Below are 18,126 nucleotides of genomic sequence, written 5' to 3'. Positions count from 1 at the left end.
CACACTTTTTTTGAGAATTGTTGTCTTTGTGAGGTATTCAAGTTGATTTGGTGGTGATAAATATGCAAAAATCATAAATTTGGCATAGTGACAATACATTTTCTTGGAAGTGAATTGGCTTATTCAACTTAATTTTCCGGAAAGGCCTTATTTTTTGGAGGGCCAAGGTCTCTAGGTGAAGTGACCATCATGCGTCTACTGTAACAACATTTAAGGTCGCAAAATATACCCAATACTTTCAACAGATTTAGTTAATACAATAAAATTATTACTGATTAGATATTTGTGAGAAATAACAGAATGCTTCAACCACATTGCTTTGCAAAATTGCCCAACCAGGTCTGACCCAGGGCTAACCCAGAATTAAACCAGCACTTAAATCACTTGGAAAGCCTAATTTGGCCCCCGGGCCTTATGTTGAATAACCCTGGCTTACAGTAATGAATAACTACAGTATTTGAAACTTGTTTTGGAAAACAACCAGTGGTGGAGTACAAAATTAAAAGTGGTGTATTTGTCAATATCTGTAGTAGTATTTACAGTGGATACTGAAAAGTAAAAAGTGTTTATTATTTGAGACAGCTGAGTTGTTTTTGAGCATGTTTTTGGGAACCTCCTGCCTTTAACATTTTTAACAAACTAAGGAAATATCTTTTTTTTTTTAATGGTTCAAGTTGCTTTTATTGAACAAACCTTATCACAAAGTTTTTTTTTAATGGAAAGTTTAAAGCAACGTTTGGTGCTTTAAAAGCTCTTATTCAGTCATTCATTTTCTACCGGTTAGGGGTTGCGGGTGACTGGAGCCTATTCCTGGCCTTATTTATTTTATGTGCTGAACAAATTTAAAATGGACTACTTAAAGGCGCAATGGACGATTTTTCGGCGATTTGAGAACGCAGGCGGAAGTGCGCATGGGCACTCCCCCGTGTGGACCGATACAACACACACGTGCGTTTGTTTATTAGCGCAACGGATCGCATCGCATCTCTCGTCTCCCGTAGATTTCTGTCCACTTCTGCGTCAGCTCGAACTGTCTTTCTCCGTCTTCATTTTGCCCCGTACACTGAGGGAACTATATTATGATAGATCCATGCGCTTAGGCACGCGGAAACGTGACGACGAACCGCACGCGGCTGCAGGTGAGCGATAGGTGCGTTTTATGATTGATACGTGGCAGGACAAATGATTTATCCACGCCACGAGGAAATATGATAAAAAAAATTGTTGAAAAAAATCATCCATTCCATCTTTAATAAAATATTGGGGGCTCTTCAATCAAGAAGTAAACTCAACGGTCACCTGAAAAACCCACTGACTCCGTTTTACAGTATTGTCATTTATTTTTGGTAATACAAAAGCCATTGACTCTGCACCACCACTGACTCTGTATGGAGGGGCCTCCAGCTTCTAACCAACTACAGGCCATGCCCCCTCACCACAGTGAAAACCTCTACAGAGACTACAGTGCATTGTGTGCTCTCCTGAGAAGGTGATTTGTTGAAGCCGTCCATCTCTCAAGGACTCTGAGACGTGCAAGTCGGATCACAGCTGACCCTGGACATGGACTACTTGAGACATTTCCGTCGGGCAGGAGGCAATTGTTAATTCGGACCAGTATCTCCCGCCACAAAAACATCTGCCGTTGGACTCATGAACAATTCATAACACCTGCCACTTTTTGTATTGATCAAGAACTATTCAGTGCACTGCTCATTTTGTTGCACTATTTCTGACCAACTGTAAATGTTGTATTTATACTCTGACTAAGTCTATTTTTATTCTATTGGTAAATTCTTATGCATGACTTGATTTTTATATTTAGGCCCGAGCGCCACAAGCTGGCGAGAGGCCTATTAATCTCGTAAGACCATGCAAAGCACGGCTGCGAAAGTGCGCACGTAGTGCGCACGAAATCGAGCGCAAAGCGCTCGCCCACTTCCAAACACTCACTAACGCACTCCTTAACTCACGCACGCCCCGTGCATACTAATTAGTAGTAGGAAAATGGAACATTACCATTGTAAACGGGCGAATCCCGTGCAAAAGTGTGCACTAAACGAGCACTTTACATTGGGATGATCCCCATATAAAGCACTCATTTGCGCTAAGTAGCTCACGAATACGTTCCCCATCTCTTGCATGTTCCGTGCATATAAGCATGTAATGCAAAAATTGAACATTATTAGTGTATAGAGGGCCAAAAACACAAAGTGGGCGGAGCCCACTCAAAATTAACGAAAGTACCCGTCAGTGACCAGGGACCCACACCATGAGGTAGGAAAGCGCGAGCGCTTTCCGAAAATGTATAGTTTATGATATTTGAAAAATGGGAAACATTGTGGGAAACATTTGTGAATGGGCGTAGCCCATTCACAAATTGTTGACAACAGCAGCGCGAAGCGCTGCATTCCTCCAAAAACCCTCCTGGCATTGTCCTGTACGCGAGAATCCATGCCGCAGGCATGGGCCATGCTTGTATCTGCTCAAATCAATGGAAGTCTATGGGGAGTGGGCGGGGCATCCCGACGGAATGGGGAGTGACGAGCGCGTAAGCGCTCGTAATGATGATTCCACCCCATGGCGGCATGGGGAAGGCTTAGAGCTTTCAAACGATGTATAATTTGTTGTTATAGTGGAAACGGCTATATTGTTTTTGCTAAAAATATTATTATTTTTATTATTTTTCTTGTTCTTCTGCTTTTTGAGCTCTAATTTGACCCCCTGAACATGCTCAAAAACTCACCAAACTTTACCCAAAATTCAAAATCGGCGAAAAATTTTGTTTTTTCTGGGCCATTTTTTTTTTCGTTAAAAAATGGCGCGACAGCGCCACCGACAAAAGTCAAAATACATTGCGCCTATGGGAGACGCCCGGAGGTCAACTTTGTCGTAGAGCTACGAAATTCGGAACACGCATTCCTCTTGTGAGGACAAAAAACAAATATTATTGTGGCCACGCCCCCAGAATTACCCTATGCCCGCCATCTTCCTTTGAAAATGAAAACACGCTGTGTTAGCCATTTTGTTCACGTCAAACTTTGACGAACTCCTCCTAGGGCGTTTTGCCCACCGACTTCAAAATCGGCTGACGTCCTCTGGACAAGTGGGGCATCTAAAGTTATTCAATTTTTTGAGATACCTTTTACGGTCTGTGTGCGGCGCAGCCGCAAAGTTGGACAACTTATTTTGGGATATTGCAGATCTAAAAATTGTTCCCATTTGATCAAAACAAGTCCGATTAGGACCAAATTTGATTCAGTTGTTCAACTTTCTAGTTTGGACCAGTTTATGATGACAAAATTGAAATGGGCGCGATAGCGCCCACTACAGAGTGACCTTTAAATTAACATTGAAGGTCAAAAATTAGTTTTACCAAAATTTTCTAAACTTTACCCAAAATTCTATTTTGGCGTCGCGATCAAAAAAGCCAATCAGACAAATGCCCTAATTTTTACGGCGTAGTCGTAGCGATGACATAAACCTCCCATGTTATCCCTATGGGAAAACCGCTAAATCTCTCGAATATCCACATTTTTCTGTTTCACACTTTAACGAAGTCCTCCTAGTGCGTTTTGCCCACCGACCTCAAAATCGGTGTACGTCCTCTAGACAAGTGGGGCATCTAAAGTTATCCAAATTTTAAGGATAGCTTTTACGGTCTCTGTGCGACGGAGCCGCAAACGTTTCCCAGAATTCTGACTATTTGGCCTTCAGAGTGGCCTATAAACAATAGAGTTTTTCCAAATGACATGATATTTTGAACAAAATTCTAATTTGCCATCCTGATCATAAAAGTATGAGAGCCAAAGTCATATTTTGTACGGCGTAACCGTAGCGTTGACAGAAACATCCCATGTTATCCTTATGGGAAAATCGTAGAATCGCTCAAATCACCACATTTTTACGCTTCACACTTTAACGAACTCTTCCTAGGGCGATTGTCCGATCAAGTTCATATTTGGAGAATATCATCTACACAAGCGGGGCATCAAAACTTATCCATATTTTGATTCTAAGTGCTACGGTCTCTGTGTGGCGGACCCGCAAATATATGTCAGAAATGGGAAAACAGCGAAATCTCTAAAATCACCACATTTTTACGCTTCACATTTTAACGAACTCCTCCTAGGCCGATTGCCTGATAAAGCTCATATTTGGGGAAAATCATCTACACAAACGGGGCATCAAAAGTTATCCATATTTTGATTTTAAGTGGTACGGTCTCTGTGCCGTGGAGCTGCAAATATACTGTCACAAATGGGAAAAACGCCAAATCCTTGAAATGTTCACATTTACGCTTCACACTTTAACAAACTCCTCCGTGGGCAATAGCTCGATCAAGCTTTACTTTGGGAAAAATCATCTACACAAGCGGGGCATCAAAAGTTATCCATATTTTTATTCCAAGTGCTACGGTCTCTGTGCGGCGGCGCAGCAAATTTGACTGACACTTGTGTTCATTTGCACTGGATTGGCCATGTCCAATGTGTCGCCGTCTGTCAAGTTATTTTTTTATTCAACACACAATAAGGGCGCCATCTTTATCAAGTCAAAAGCGCAGAGTCGGAAGGCCGGCGGCCCGCGAGGGCCGTTGGATGCCGCTTGCGGCTTTAATTCTTTCTTCTTCTTCTCGGGACCAACCCCCCTATTTTTCACCCAGTGAACATTGACGAAAAGTCACAAAAATGTTCACACCTCTAAAAATCGTGCCTCTCTACATTCTGGCTATTTCCCTTTTCTAAAATAAAAAAAATTGGCGCGTCAGCGCCCCCAAATGTACCAAAAATGCATTGAGAGATGGGAAATGACCCAAAAAAAATCTGATCGTAGAATCATGAAATTTGGCGCCGAGGTAGATGGTGACAAGAGAAGTAAAAAATATTATTACGGCAACGCCGTCCGCCCAACCAAATGTCGGCCATATTGCTTCAAAAATGGCTAAACATGACTTCGGAGTTTTTCCAAACGTCGTACTTTTACGAACTCCTCCCAGGGCGTTGGCCCTAAAAAGCTGAAATTTGGTGAAAATGCTACTGAGGAGTGGGACATCAAAAGTTATCCAAATTACATTGATACCTCTCACGGTCTCTGTGCGGCGAAGCCGCAAACTGTAGCTAGAATTTCAGAAATCTCCCATATTTAAAATTTCTGCCGTTTGCGCAGATAAAGTCCGAATTGCGTCAAATTAGAATCAGTTGTTAAACTCTTTGCCCTAAACCTACTTGAAGTGAAATAAATTCATTTGGCGCCACAGCGCCTCCTACAGATTTTATATGGAGGTTAAATGTTTAGTTTTGCGAAATTATATGAAATTTGACACACAACTCAATTTTAGCATCCCCATCAAAAAAGTCAATGAGACCCATGTCATAATTGTTATGGCGTTGCCGTAACGATGACCGAAACCTTTCATGTTATTCCAATGGGGAAATCGCCAGAACATGTTTACACTTTAGACTTTCACAAACTACTCCCAGGGCGTCAGCCCTATTAACCTGAAATTTGGTGAGACTCATCTTCAGGGGTGGACCATCAAAAAGTTATCCACATTTTCATTCAAAGAGTCACGGTGTCTGTGCGGCAAAGCCGCACATTTTGCCAAGAATTCAAAATAAAATAGCTTTTTGATGGTAAAACAAAGGGGAGAAGATGTGACAGCGTCACAGATTCAGCAGTAGGCGTAATAAAAGTACAATTGGGGCGCGTTAGCGCCCCCTCCTCTTGCGGCGTGGCGGCGGTGTGGCGGCGGCGTGGCGAGGGCCGATCATTGCCGCTTGCGGCTATATTTATTATTATTTTTCTTGTTCTTCATCGCTTTGAACTCTAATTTGACCCCCTGAACATGCTCAAAAACTCACCAAACTTTGCCCAAAATTCAGAATCGGCAAAAAATTTTGTTTTTTCTGGGCCATTTTTTTTTATCTAAAAAAATGGCGCGACAGCGCCACCGACAAAAGTCAAAATACATTGCGCCTATGGGAGACGCCCCGAGGTCAACTTTGTCGTAAAGCTACGAAATTCGGAACACGCATTCCTCTTGTGAGGACAAAAAACAAATATTATTGTGGCCACGCCCCCAGACTTACCCTATGGCCGCCATCTTCCTTTGAAAATGAAAACACGCTGTGTTAGCCATTTTGTTCACGTCAAACTTTGACGAACTCCTCCTAGGGCGTTTTGCCCACCAACTTTAAAATCGGCGTATGTCCTCTGGACAAGTGGGGCATCTAAAGTTATCAAATTTTTTGGTATACCTCTTACGGTCTGTGTGCGGCGCAGCCGCAAAGTTGGACAACTTATTTTGGGATATTGCAGATCCAAAAATTGTTCCCATTTGATCAAAACAAGTCCGATTAGGACCAAATTTGAATCAGTTGTTCAACTTTCTAGTTTGGACCAGTTTATGATGACAAAATTGAAATGGGCGCGATAGCGCCCCCTACAGAGTGACCTTTAAATTAACATTGAAGGTCAAAAATTAGTTTTACCAAATTTTTCTAAACTTTACCCAAAATTCTATTTTGGCGTCCCGATCAAAAAAGCCAATCAGACAAATGCCTTAATTTTTACGGCGTAGTCGTAGCGATGACATAAACCTCCCATGTTATCCCTATGGGAAAACCGCTAAATCTCTCGAATATCCACATTTTTCTGTTTCACACTTTAACAAACTCCTCCTAGTGCGTTTTGCCCACCGACCTCAAAATTGGTGTACGTCCTCTAGACAAGTGGGGCATCTAAAGTTATCCAAATTTTAAGGATAGCTTTTACGGTCTCTGTGCGACGGAGCCGCAAACGTTTCCCAGAATTCTGACTATTTGGCCTTCAGAGTGGCCTATAAACAATAGAGTTTTTCCAAATGACATGATATTTTGAACAAAATTCTAATTTGCCATCCTGATCATAAAAGTATGAGGGCCAAAGTCATATTTTGTACGGCGTAACCGTAGCGATGACAGAAACATCCCATGTTATCCTTATGGGAAAATCGTAGAATCGCTCAAATCACCACATTTTTACGCTTCACACTTTAACAAACTCCTCCTAGGGCGATTGTCCGATCAAACTCATATTTGGAGAATATCATCTACACAAGCGGGGCATCAAAACTTATCCTTATTTTGATTCTAAGTGCTACGGTCTCTGTGTGGCGGACCCGCAAATATATGTCAGAAATGGGAAAACAGCGAAATCTCTGAAATGTTCACATTTACGCTTCACACTTTAACAAACTCCTCCTAGGGCGATTGTCCGATCAAACTCATATTTGGAGAAAATCATCTACACAAGTGGGGCATCAAAAGTTATCCATATTTTTATTCCAAGTGTCACGGTCTCTGTGCGGCGGACCCGCACATTTGACCGACACTTGTGTTCATTTGCACTGGATTGGCCATGTCAATTGTGTCGCCGTCTGTCAAGTTCTTTTTTAATCCAACACAATAAGGGCGCCATCTTTATCAAGTCGAAAGCGCAGAGTCGGAAGGCCGGCGGCCCGCGAGGGCCGTTGGATGCCGCTTGCGGCTTTAATTAGGCCCGAGCGCCACAAGCTGGCGAGAGGCCTATTAATCTCGTAAGGCCGTGCGAAGCACGGCTGCGAAAGTGCGCACGTAGTGCGCACGAAATCGAGCGCGAAGCGCTCGCCCACTTCCAAACACTCACTAACGCACTCCTTCACTCATGCACGCCCCGTGCATACTAATTAGTAGTAGGAAAATGGAACATTACCGTTGTAAACGGGCGAAGCCTGTGCAAAAGTGCGCACTAAACGAGCACTTTACATTGAGATGACGACCGCGAAGCGGTCGTCATCCCCATATAAAGCACTCATTTGCGCTAAGTAGCTCACGAATACGTTCCCCATCTCTTGCATGTTCCGTGCATATAACCATGTAATGCAAAAATTGAACATTATTACTGTATAGAGGGCCAAAAACACAAAGTGGGCGGAGCCCACTCAAAATTAACGAAAGTACCCGTCAGTGACCAGGGACCCACACCATGAGGTAGGAAAGTGCGAGCGCTTTCCGAAAATGTATAGTTTATGATATTTGAAAAATGGGAAACATTGTTTTCGCATCGGAATATTATTCTTTCTTCTTCTCGGGACCAACCCCCCTATTTTTCACCCAGTGAACATTGACGAAAAGTCACAAAAATGTTCACACCTCTAAAAATCGTGCCTCTCTACATTCTGGCTATTTCCCTTTTCTAAAATAAAAAAAATTGGCGCGTCAGCGCCCCCAAATGTACCAAAAATGCATTGAGAGATGGGAAATGACCCAAAAAAAATCTGATCGTAGAATCATGAAATTTGGCGCCGAGGTAGATGGTGACAAGAGAAGTAAAAAATATTATTACGGCAACGCCGTCCGCCCAACCAAATGTCGGCCATATTGCTTCAAAAATGGCTAAACATGACTTCGGAGTTTTTCCAAACGTCGTACTTTTACGAACTCCTCCCAGGGCGTTGGCCCTAAAAAGCTGAAATTTGGTGAAAATGCTACTGAGGAGTGGGACATCAAAAGTTATCCAAATTACATTGATACCTCTCACGGTCTCTGTGCGGCGAAGCCGCAAACTGTAGCTAGAATTTCAGAAATCTCCCATATTTAAAATTTCTGCCGTTTGCGCAGATAAAGTCCGAATTGCGTCAAATTAGAATCAGTTGTTAAACTCTTTGCCCTAAACCTACTTGAAGTGAAATAAATTCATTTGGCGCCACAGCGCCCCCTACAGATTTTATATGGAGGTTAAATGTTTAGTTTTGCGAAATTATATGAAATTTTACACACAACTCAATTTTAGCATCCCCATCAAAAAAGTCAATGAGACCCATGTCATAATTGTTATGGCGTTGCCGTAACGATGACCGAAACCTTTCATGTTATTCCAATGGGGAAATCGCCAGAACATGTTTACACTTTAGACTTTCACAAACTCCTCCCAGGGCGTTAGACATATTAACCTGAAATTTGGTGAGACTCATCTTCAGGGGTGGACCATCAAAAGTTATCCACATTTTCATTCAAAGAGTCACGGTGTCTGTGCGGCAAAGCCGCACATTTTGCCAAGAATTCAAAATAAAATTGCTTTTTGATGGTAAAACAAAGGGGAGAAGATGTGACAGCGTCACAGATTCAGCAGTAGGCGTAATAAAAGGACAATTGGGGCGCGTTAGCGCCCCAATTGTCCCTCCTCTTGCCGGCGTGGCGGCGGTGTGGCGGCGGCGTGGCGAGGGCCGATCATTGCCGCTTGCGGCTATATTTCTTTCTTTTTCTTCTTCTTCTCGGGACCAACCCCCCTATTTTTTACCCAGTGAACATTGACGAAAAGTCACAAAAATTTGCACACCTCTAAAAATCGTGCCTCTCTACATTCTGGCTATTTCCCTTTTCTAAAATAAAAAAATTGGCGCGTCAGCGCCCCCAAATGTACCAAAAATGCATTGAGAGATAGGAAATGACCCAAAAAAAATCTGATCGTAGAATCATGAAATTTGGCGCAGAGGTAGATGGTGACAAGAGAAGTACAAAATATTATTACAGCAACGCAGTCCGCCCAACCAAATGTCGGCCATATTGCTTCAAAAATGGCTAAGCATGACTCGGGAGTTTTTTCAAACGTCGTACTTTTACGAACTCCTCCCAGGGCGTTGGCTCTAAAAAGCTGAAATTTGGTGAAAATGCTACTGAGGAGTGGGACATCAAAAGTTATTCAAATTTCATTGATACCTGTCACGGTCTCTGTGCGGCGAAGCCTCAAACTTTAGCTAGAATTTCAGAAATCTCCCAAATTTAACATTTCTGCCGTTTGCACAGATAAAGTCCGAATTGCGTCAAATTAGAATCAGTTGTTAAACTCCCTAAACCTACTTGAAGTGAAATTAATTAATTTGGCGCCACAGCGCCCCCTACAGATTTTATATGGAGGTTAAATGTTTAGTTTTGCGAAATTATCTGAAATTTGACACAAAACTCAATTTTGGCCTCCCCATCAAAAAAGTAAATGAGACCCATGTCATAATTGTTATGGCTTTGCTGTAGCGATGACCGAAACCTCCCATGTTATTCCAATGGGGAAATCACCAGAACATGCTTACACTTTATACTTTCACCAACTCCTCCCAAGACGTTAGCCCTATTAACCTGAAATTTGGTGAGACTCATCTTCAGGTGTGGACCATCAAAATGTATCCACATTTTTATTCAAAGAGTCACGGTGTCTGTGCGGCAAAGCCGCACATTTTGCCAAGAATTCAAAATAAAATTGCTTTTTGATGGTAAAACAAAGGGCAGAAGATGTGACAGCGTCATAGATTCAGCAGTAGGCGTAATAAAAGGACAATTGGTGCGCGTTAGCGGCCCCTCCTCTTGCGGCGTGGCGGCGGCGGCGTGGCGAGGGCCGATCATTGCCGCTTGCGGCTATATTTTGCTATTATTATTATATTCATTGTACCGCTGAAGCAAGTTCCTAGTCTGTGAATTTTTTTCACTGAAAACGTCAATAAACCTTTTTCTGATTCTGAGACAAGGCTGTACTTGGTCCTCACTACTATTTGCTTTGTACTTGGAACCTCTTTTCTCTACTATTAAAAAAAACTTTGAAGAATGAACTCTTATCCCATACGTAAGTATAAATCAAAGGATTGAAATTATAACAAATTATGTTTTACCCATATTTCTAAATCTATTCCAGACTATTTCTATTCTCATTCCCAACTGGCTGTTTTGATGAATGGAATAAATCAATCTCAAAATTTGTATGGCAACGCAAAAAAAATACGGTATCCGTTTCAAATAAAAAAGGAGTTTACCTTGAAAAATTACTTTATTTCCACTCAAAGCAGAGCGTTGCTGTACTAGTGTGACCAAGATTATGAAGCTCAATAGAAATAGAAATCTAACGCTGTTCCTGTACAGGCCTTACTTGCAGATGAGTCATTTGAAGGAAGTGGAGAATCCCTGGGTGAAGTCTGTACTAGCGACCTGGAGGGAGCTAATGAAAAACATACAAACTAAACAAAGATATTAAAAATTTTAAGCGGGTTGGCTCATGACAACATTTTTACACCTAATAGCACAGATTTAAGTTTTACGGTCTGGAAAAAATTTAAAACAAAATGTATGAAGATTTTCTCCCAGGCTGTAAAAGGTAATCCAATTAAAAGCTTTGATATAGTGAAAAAAGTCCTTTGACTTGAAGAACAGGAATTGTATAGATATTTACAAATAAGGAGTCATTATAACCAAAAAATTTAACAAAGCAATGGCTACTACAACCCTATGATAAATAAGAACTTTCAAGGGGGATAATATCTAAATTACATAAAAGTATAAAACATTTGGACAGCTACTCTAATTATATTAAAAATGCATAGTAAACAGAGGATAGTTTGTTTTGACGATGAAGAATGGGAAAATATATGTACATCTCAGTGGAGAACCACAAAATCACATATTTGGAGAGAATTCTGTTGTAAAAATGTGTCAGGTTTCTTTAACACCATGTGTTCATTACTCATAAGGAAATACTGACTGTTGGAGAAACTGTGGTTGCCAGAAAGCAAACCATTATTATGTGTTCTGGGACTGTCCTGTTGCTCACAAATATTAGACTGAGATCAATAAAGTACTATAGACTATTTTTGACATCATCATCCCACTCGATTTCAGAACTATGTATTTGGGGCTCAAAACTCCTGCTATGGACACAATAGATGAATATCTTTGGAGCATACTCCTGGCGGCAGGAAAGAGGCCATTACAAAAAATGGACGACACAATCAAACCACAAACACAAACAAAGACTGAACTAACATTGTGATAGATGTACAGAAGATTAAAAAAAAAAAATCACATTTGGACTTAATTTGGAAATGGACACATTTACTAGTCTTTGGACTAGATGAGACCTTTATTGTTTAAATTAATTTAATTTGTAGTGATTTGATTTTCTGTGATTTTTCTGTGCTTCTTGTGTTTCTTTACGTATTGTTAACGGATTTGTGCAAAAAACAAAAAGCAAAAAACATGAAATGATTTTTCGTCAAATTAACAGTTTAGTCCAGTGTTTGCCCGGAGCAAATGAATGATAATGAATGAGCGTCCTCCTGCCATCATCTCACCTCCCCTTGTCCCTTCCTGCTTCCCTCTCCTATAATCCCCCCCCCCCCCCCCCCTCTCAATTTGTTACTAGGCAGATATGCACTGCAGTGAGGTGGCGACTGCTGCCCCGAAGTATTTGTAATAGGTAGTGAAGGATTTTAGCTTTGTGTTTTCCAGTATTGTCATGTATTACGGTAATACACAAGCCACTGACTCAGTGGCTCACTGACTCATTTCACTGTATCAGGGTTAGGGTTATGGGGTTATATTCATGTATGTGTTCTTATAATGGAAAAATGGCTGTGATATTTTTTAACACTAATCTTTTAGAAAAATTGTTAGTACGTACAGAGCTGTGGGCGGAGATAGGGGGTGGATGAATGCAGAAAATGTCTGATTATTTAAGTCTTGAATGCAGGACAATACAGGAATACACAAACATGCATAAATCAATCTAAAAAACAACCTTGAGTAAAGTTATGATGAGGAAACACAATTTACATAATACTTCCCCTTTAAGAACTTATGCGGGTGGTATTTTATGGGAACTAAATGTGATTTTGAGGACAAAATGAATAAAACTTGCGATGATCACTTTTAGTGGATCACTGCAAGTTACCTTTATCCTGGTGTGCTGTTGCATAATAGATACATTTGGAAAATATATTTTACACAAGGTGTCTTTCTTGACACAATCCCCTCTGAATATCCTGACTTGAGTTGGGAAAATAAAGTTTGACATTTATTGGCTGAGCCGTGTTACAACCATCTCGTTTCAGGTTTGTGGCCTGCTTTAGATAAGACCCAAGTGAAGTTCTACCAGTGCGGTTATACACTTGCCTTTCTGCGAACTCTGTTGCAACTTGTCTCAAAGTGCATGAACTAAATGGACTAAACTATGAACTCAACAAACTGTTAAACCATTTATTATTGTATTAATAAATGATCAGTATTGTAACTTAAACCTTGCCTCTGTCGATCCAACAACGAACGTGCGTGGGGGGTCTAGAGGACTATAGGGGAGAGTAAGGCAGGCAAGTGTGTTACTTTCAAGACATCAGAGACGTGTGATGTCACAAGTCTCTTAAAGTGCAGTGGCAGAGTTTGACTAGAGGTTACATCACACTGTACACAGCTATGGTCAGAGCCACTTGTAAAACATGACAACAACCCAAATGTCCTAATCTGGCCAGCCAAATTCATTCTTGCGATATTTGTTTCACATACTCTTGAGAATCGATCTGGTCAGATTCGCACTGGTCTAAGTCAGCAGCTGAGTGGGTGACCAATTACAGCCCAGCAATTTGAGCCAAAGTCAAAAGGACGAACCTAAACAAACAGGGCAATAATCAACAGACGTACTTTGGCCTATTTTAGCAGATTTAACATTTACTATTTTGTTTATTATAAACGTGTGCATAGAAGCGCTTTGTGTATTTGAGGATGTGGAAGAAATCTATGCTTTTCTCTGACTGTATTTAACAACAGTTTGCTCCCCTGTTGTGACCAATCAATTTCAAATATTCATTATGATGTTACGCCTTTTACAGACAGCTTTCGGTGAGAGCCTGTCCAGATTTATATTGTGTAAAACCCAATTCAGAGTGATACACGTTTCAGTCGGGCCAAGTTACAAATGTACCTCTGTGTCTTGTAGTAATAGTAGTAGTTACCTGGTTGTTCTGTGGTGATGAGCCTTGAGGGAGTTGCACTTCTTCTGGGGATGGTTGTAGTCCTCTCTGAATGGGTGCTCACAGTTCGAGATGTTGTCACAAGCGATTGGTCCATTGTGGTGCCCTGTGTTTGTGGACTCTGTGTTGTCGGAAATACGTGGACCAGAGCAACCGCTGGGGTGTCTCTGGATGGGACACTAAATTGAGGGGAAGATATCATGGACGTGGGGCTCAGGGTTAGCTTGAACAGTTCAGGGGACACAGTTGTTGGAGAGGGGACAGAATAGGTTACCCTCAATGGAAAAGGAATAGGTGTGGACAATGATGCTGGAGAGAGGTGGGCGGTGGGGACTGGTAGGGACCGTGTGGTCACTGGCCTGGACACTTCCGTAGTAGGTGGTTGGTGGTGGACAGTTGTACTCATGTGCCCTGGTGTGGTGGAGTGCTTTGGTGGTGTCGTTGGGATGGGTGTGAGCGATAGTTGGGTTGTGGGATGAATCACAGCTGTCTTTGCTGGATGGTCGTCATATTCTGGAGTCTGAGAGGAAGGAAAAACTGTGGAACAAAAGACACTTCGTGATTGCATAAGCAACACTATAAATCAACAAACCCTCTTCACCAAACAATTAGTGTTTATGTTTAGAAGGCAAACACAGTGCAGAGCACTATTATTAAGAGGCGGATCATTAATTAATTTATGGAACAGACACCTTCCATACATCCATCTTCTTCCGTTGGGTCACCAAATTAATATCACAGTCTTATTTATCTTGGTGACCACATTTTGTTTTGGACTTATACAATGTGTTTGCGTTGCAGCTATTTTGGGTTTTGTTTTGAAGTGGAAAATCAAAAACTACTAAACTAGTTTAGGATTTAATTTAATTATGACTGATTTGCTGGTTTGTTCATGTTTGAGGTGACACTTGGTGTGAGATTTTGGATACACTGTGTGGTTTATACTTCTTTATTAAAAAAAAGCAGTCAGCGCTGATCACTCTCCTAGGCTTCTAACAAACATTGCACTGCCTCTCATGCTCAGCTGAAGAGTGCCCTGACTGGAAACTACTTTGCAGCTAACTCGCTGAGCAGAGATTTCGTGGTTCATTCCCCGCTTGTACTGCATTGGCTGGCTGCCGTTTCTATGCTGCTGCCATGATGGACATACAGTACGTGAACACGATTTGCTCTGGACTTCCAGTTATGGCGGAGCACTGAGACGACGCACCCACACCTCTGCTGCAAAACCTTGCTTTAAAATCATCGTTCAACCCACCTAATCTCTAAGGAGAATTGCAAGGGAAGCGTAAACAAGGAAGGCACAGGTCTGGTAACATTACGGGACCAAAACAATCAAAGCCGACGGCCCACAGTCCCATTGGAAAACAGCTCGCATCACAGGCTAACGAAGCTGACGAAGCTGACGAAGCTAACGACGCTTACACGGCTAGCAAGCCTGAGGCAGAGAAATGCAGTTCTCCCCCACTGGCGAAAGGGGCTCCCGCAGGTCTAGATGGAGACTCTCGCAGCTTCTCTCCAGAAGGGGGCGAGAATATAACTAATCATCAGTTATTGCTCATGATGTCCGAAATAAGACGCGAAATGCAGCATGATATGGAAACTTTTAGAGCTGAGGTGATAGCTGCGGTGTCTACTGCTGGGGCGGTGGAGCTGAAGGCAGGCGGTGTTACTGGAGCATGCATGGGCAAAAGCGAGCGGCGTGTTTCAGATAATGCTGATGATCTAAATACAGTAAGGGCCTGGTCTGGTCAAATATATTGGATAATAATCTGCAAAGCAGGCAATTTTATGTTCAATCCCGTCTATTGTAAAATGGTGGATTTTGTTTGATTATCTAATATACTGAGCCAATGGTTCCAGGTACAAAGCCAAAAGGAGGGGGAACCAGGCACAGCCCTGCCTCACACCTCTTTCCAGAATAAGTGGATCTGTCAGGTGACAAATATTTTTAATTCTTGATGCTGGTCCATTGTAAAGAGCCCAAATATTTGTTAGAATTAAATTGAGGTGTCCACATTCAGAATAGAAATGGGTCTATATGAGGCACAATCAAGTCCCCTCTTTAGGCATTGAGGATATAATGGTTTCTTTCCAACAAGAGTTTTCTTTAAAGTTCCCAGTTAAATGTAGTTAAGAGCAGAGGAGTGGGTGTTTCCTTTTAAAGCTTTGTACCACCAGCTTTATTGTTCTTTAATCTCTTGATTGCATCTTGTATTTCCAATACTGTAATTTCCATTTCAGCTCCTATTTTTATTTTTTTTAATTTTACTCCTCTGAAATAAAAGGCAAATTGAGGGCGTTTAGAAAATATTTTATATCATTCTCTTTATCTTTTAAAATCTTAGTGTTTTTTTTAATATAGAAGAATTCAAATGTTGATTGAATTTGGTCTTGTTTGGTTAAGATTGCATTACCAAAGACGACGAAATTTTATTTAAAAATATTCCTTAAGCTTGTGTTTTCTAAGTTCCAGGATAATAAGAAAGTTTGATCCACACTCATATCTTTGTTTGGTAAAGAGCATCTTCTTAACCATTTCCTGAGATCAGGTCATCAATTTCTCCTCTTATCTTTTTAATTTCCTGTAGCATTTGGGGACTCCCCTTCTTGACATGATTTACCTCCAGCCATTTTAGTTTTTCTTGCAGATCTTTTAACTTTTCTCCCTTTGTGTATTTTTTTGCTGAAGCGATGGCTATAATTTTTCCTCAAAACTGCTTTTGAAGAATGCCAGAGGATTTTCCTCCAGATAAGTCTTAATGTCATTGCCAGTGAAAATATTCACATGAGGCGCATTTCTCCGTCCATAACAAATTAGCTGTTTGACTTATAAGATTGAGTTTGGCATCGATCTTTTCTTCAGACTGTTAGCTAAAGAATAAGACCATCCATTTTCTGTCCACGGGTTTGTTTTTTACAGCCTCTGGAAAAAAAAATGCGCCGCTTCCGATACACATGGTTCCACTGTTGACATCCACATAGCACTAGCATGCGGTGACGTAGAAGACTTTGATTGACATATTATTCTAGCCAATAAGAATACCTTAATAAGAACACCCACCGAATGGTGGGTGGGACTTAGGGCTTCTTCACACAGAATCCTCTATATTCACGTGCGTAAAGACAGTCAGAGCCTAGATTTTTCGGCAGGAGGCGACTAGATTTTACGCATCACATTTTCTGATTTTATTAGGCTTTTGGACGCGCATTTTGTTAAATATATGTATTATTATACCAATACAAAAATAAAATAAAAATATTATTATTATTATTATTTTTTTCACCTCTATATGGGAAATTCATGGGTAAACTCATATTTACACATTTTCACATACATTGTTTTTAGCAGTTATAATAGGTATTAGTGGCCTACAAAACATCAAAATGTATGTTTTATGATCATAGAGGAGCTAAAATTGTAATAAAACAGGCACATATTTGGATCACTTGTTCCGAATATACTTTTTGATACAAAAAGGTCAACAGCACCAAAATGCCTGTTCCTAGAGATCTGAAACTTTACACAGTTGTTGTCAACAAGATAAACAGCATGTACAGTGAACAGCATAAGCACACAATTAAGGATGTCTTGCTTAGGACCGTTACAAATTGACAATATTCAGGCGAGACTAAAAAAATGATGTTTTGTTTATGTCTGTAGTGTGAGTTCTGAAGCCCTGACAGTATTCATCAAGGCCCAAGCTTTCTAATGATGGATCACACTTGCATGTGGGCTGTAAGATCCTCTTTTAATAAGCAATGCCATTTGGATATGTCCAACCATTGTGTACAGGGCGAAATAGGTGGTGGATGGTAACAGGTTAAGATTTGGATAAGAAATGGCATAAGAGTTTTTTACCAGATCATAAAAGTAAATCAAATGAAAAGCTTTGATATGTTAGAGAAACAGGACTTTTATAGGTATTTATAAATAAGGAGTTATTATAATCAAGAACTTGCAACAGCAATTATAACTTTGACTGAAATCTTAATCAAAGCATATAAATTGGAACTGTCAAAGAGAATAATATCTAAAGTATATGGACGTACCAATGAGCTGGACATCCAATCTACTAAATACTAAAAGGAAGGTAATTTTGTTTTGACGGATGAGGAGTGGGATGAAATATGTACTTTGATGTCCCATATTTGGAGGAAATTTTGTTGGAAGAATGTGACATAACACCATATCAAAGAGCTCATTATTCATAGGGAGGGGCTGAATGCTGGAGAAACTGGTTGCTGGTAGGCAGATCATTACCATGTGTTTTGGGACTGCAACACCTTGGAAACCTAGCCACAGAAGATCCAAAGGTAAAAAATAC

General features: G+C 40.9%; 1 protein-coding gene and 1 long non-coding RNA gene across 2 annotated transcripts in view; one reads left to right on the top strand and one right to left on the bottom strand.

Moving 5' to 3' along the window:
• The window catches only part of LOC140356738 (HERV-H LTR-associating protein 1), a 64,373-nt gene that overhangs the window by 4,380 nt on the left and 41,867 nt on the right, over window positions 1-18,126 (bottom strand). Inside the window, exon 9 of the mRNA XM_072441927.1 lies at window positions 13,781-14,335. Within this exon, the coding sequence (XP_072298028.1) occupies window positions 13,781-14,335 (555 nt within the window). The remainder of the gene's footprint in view (window positions 1-13,780; window positions 14,336-18,126) is intronic.
• The window catches only part of LOC140356743 (uncharacterized), a 522,351-nt gene that overhangs the window by 466,186 nt on the left and 38,039 nt on the right, over window positions 1-18,126 (top strand). The gene's annotated exons all lie outside the window — the stretch shown is intronic.

The sequence above is a fragment of the Eucyclogobius newberryi genome, unplaced genomic scaffold (assembly GCF_026437365.1).
Source record: "Eucyclogobius newberryi isolate DKJ021-1_F unplaced genomic scaffold, fEucNew1.0.hap1 SCAF_12, whole genome shotgun sequence".
Taxonomy (NCBI): domain Eukaryota; kingdom Metazoa; phylum Chordata; class Actinopteri; order Gobiiformes; family Gobiidae; genus Eucyclogobius; species Eucyclogobius newberryi.
The sequence above is the reverse complement of the archived record's forward strand: the minus strand, read 5'-3'. Positions and strand labels throughout refer to the sequence as shown.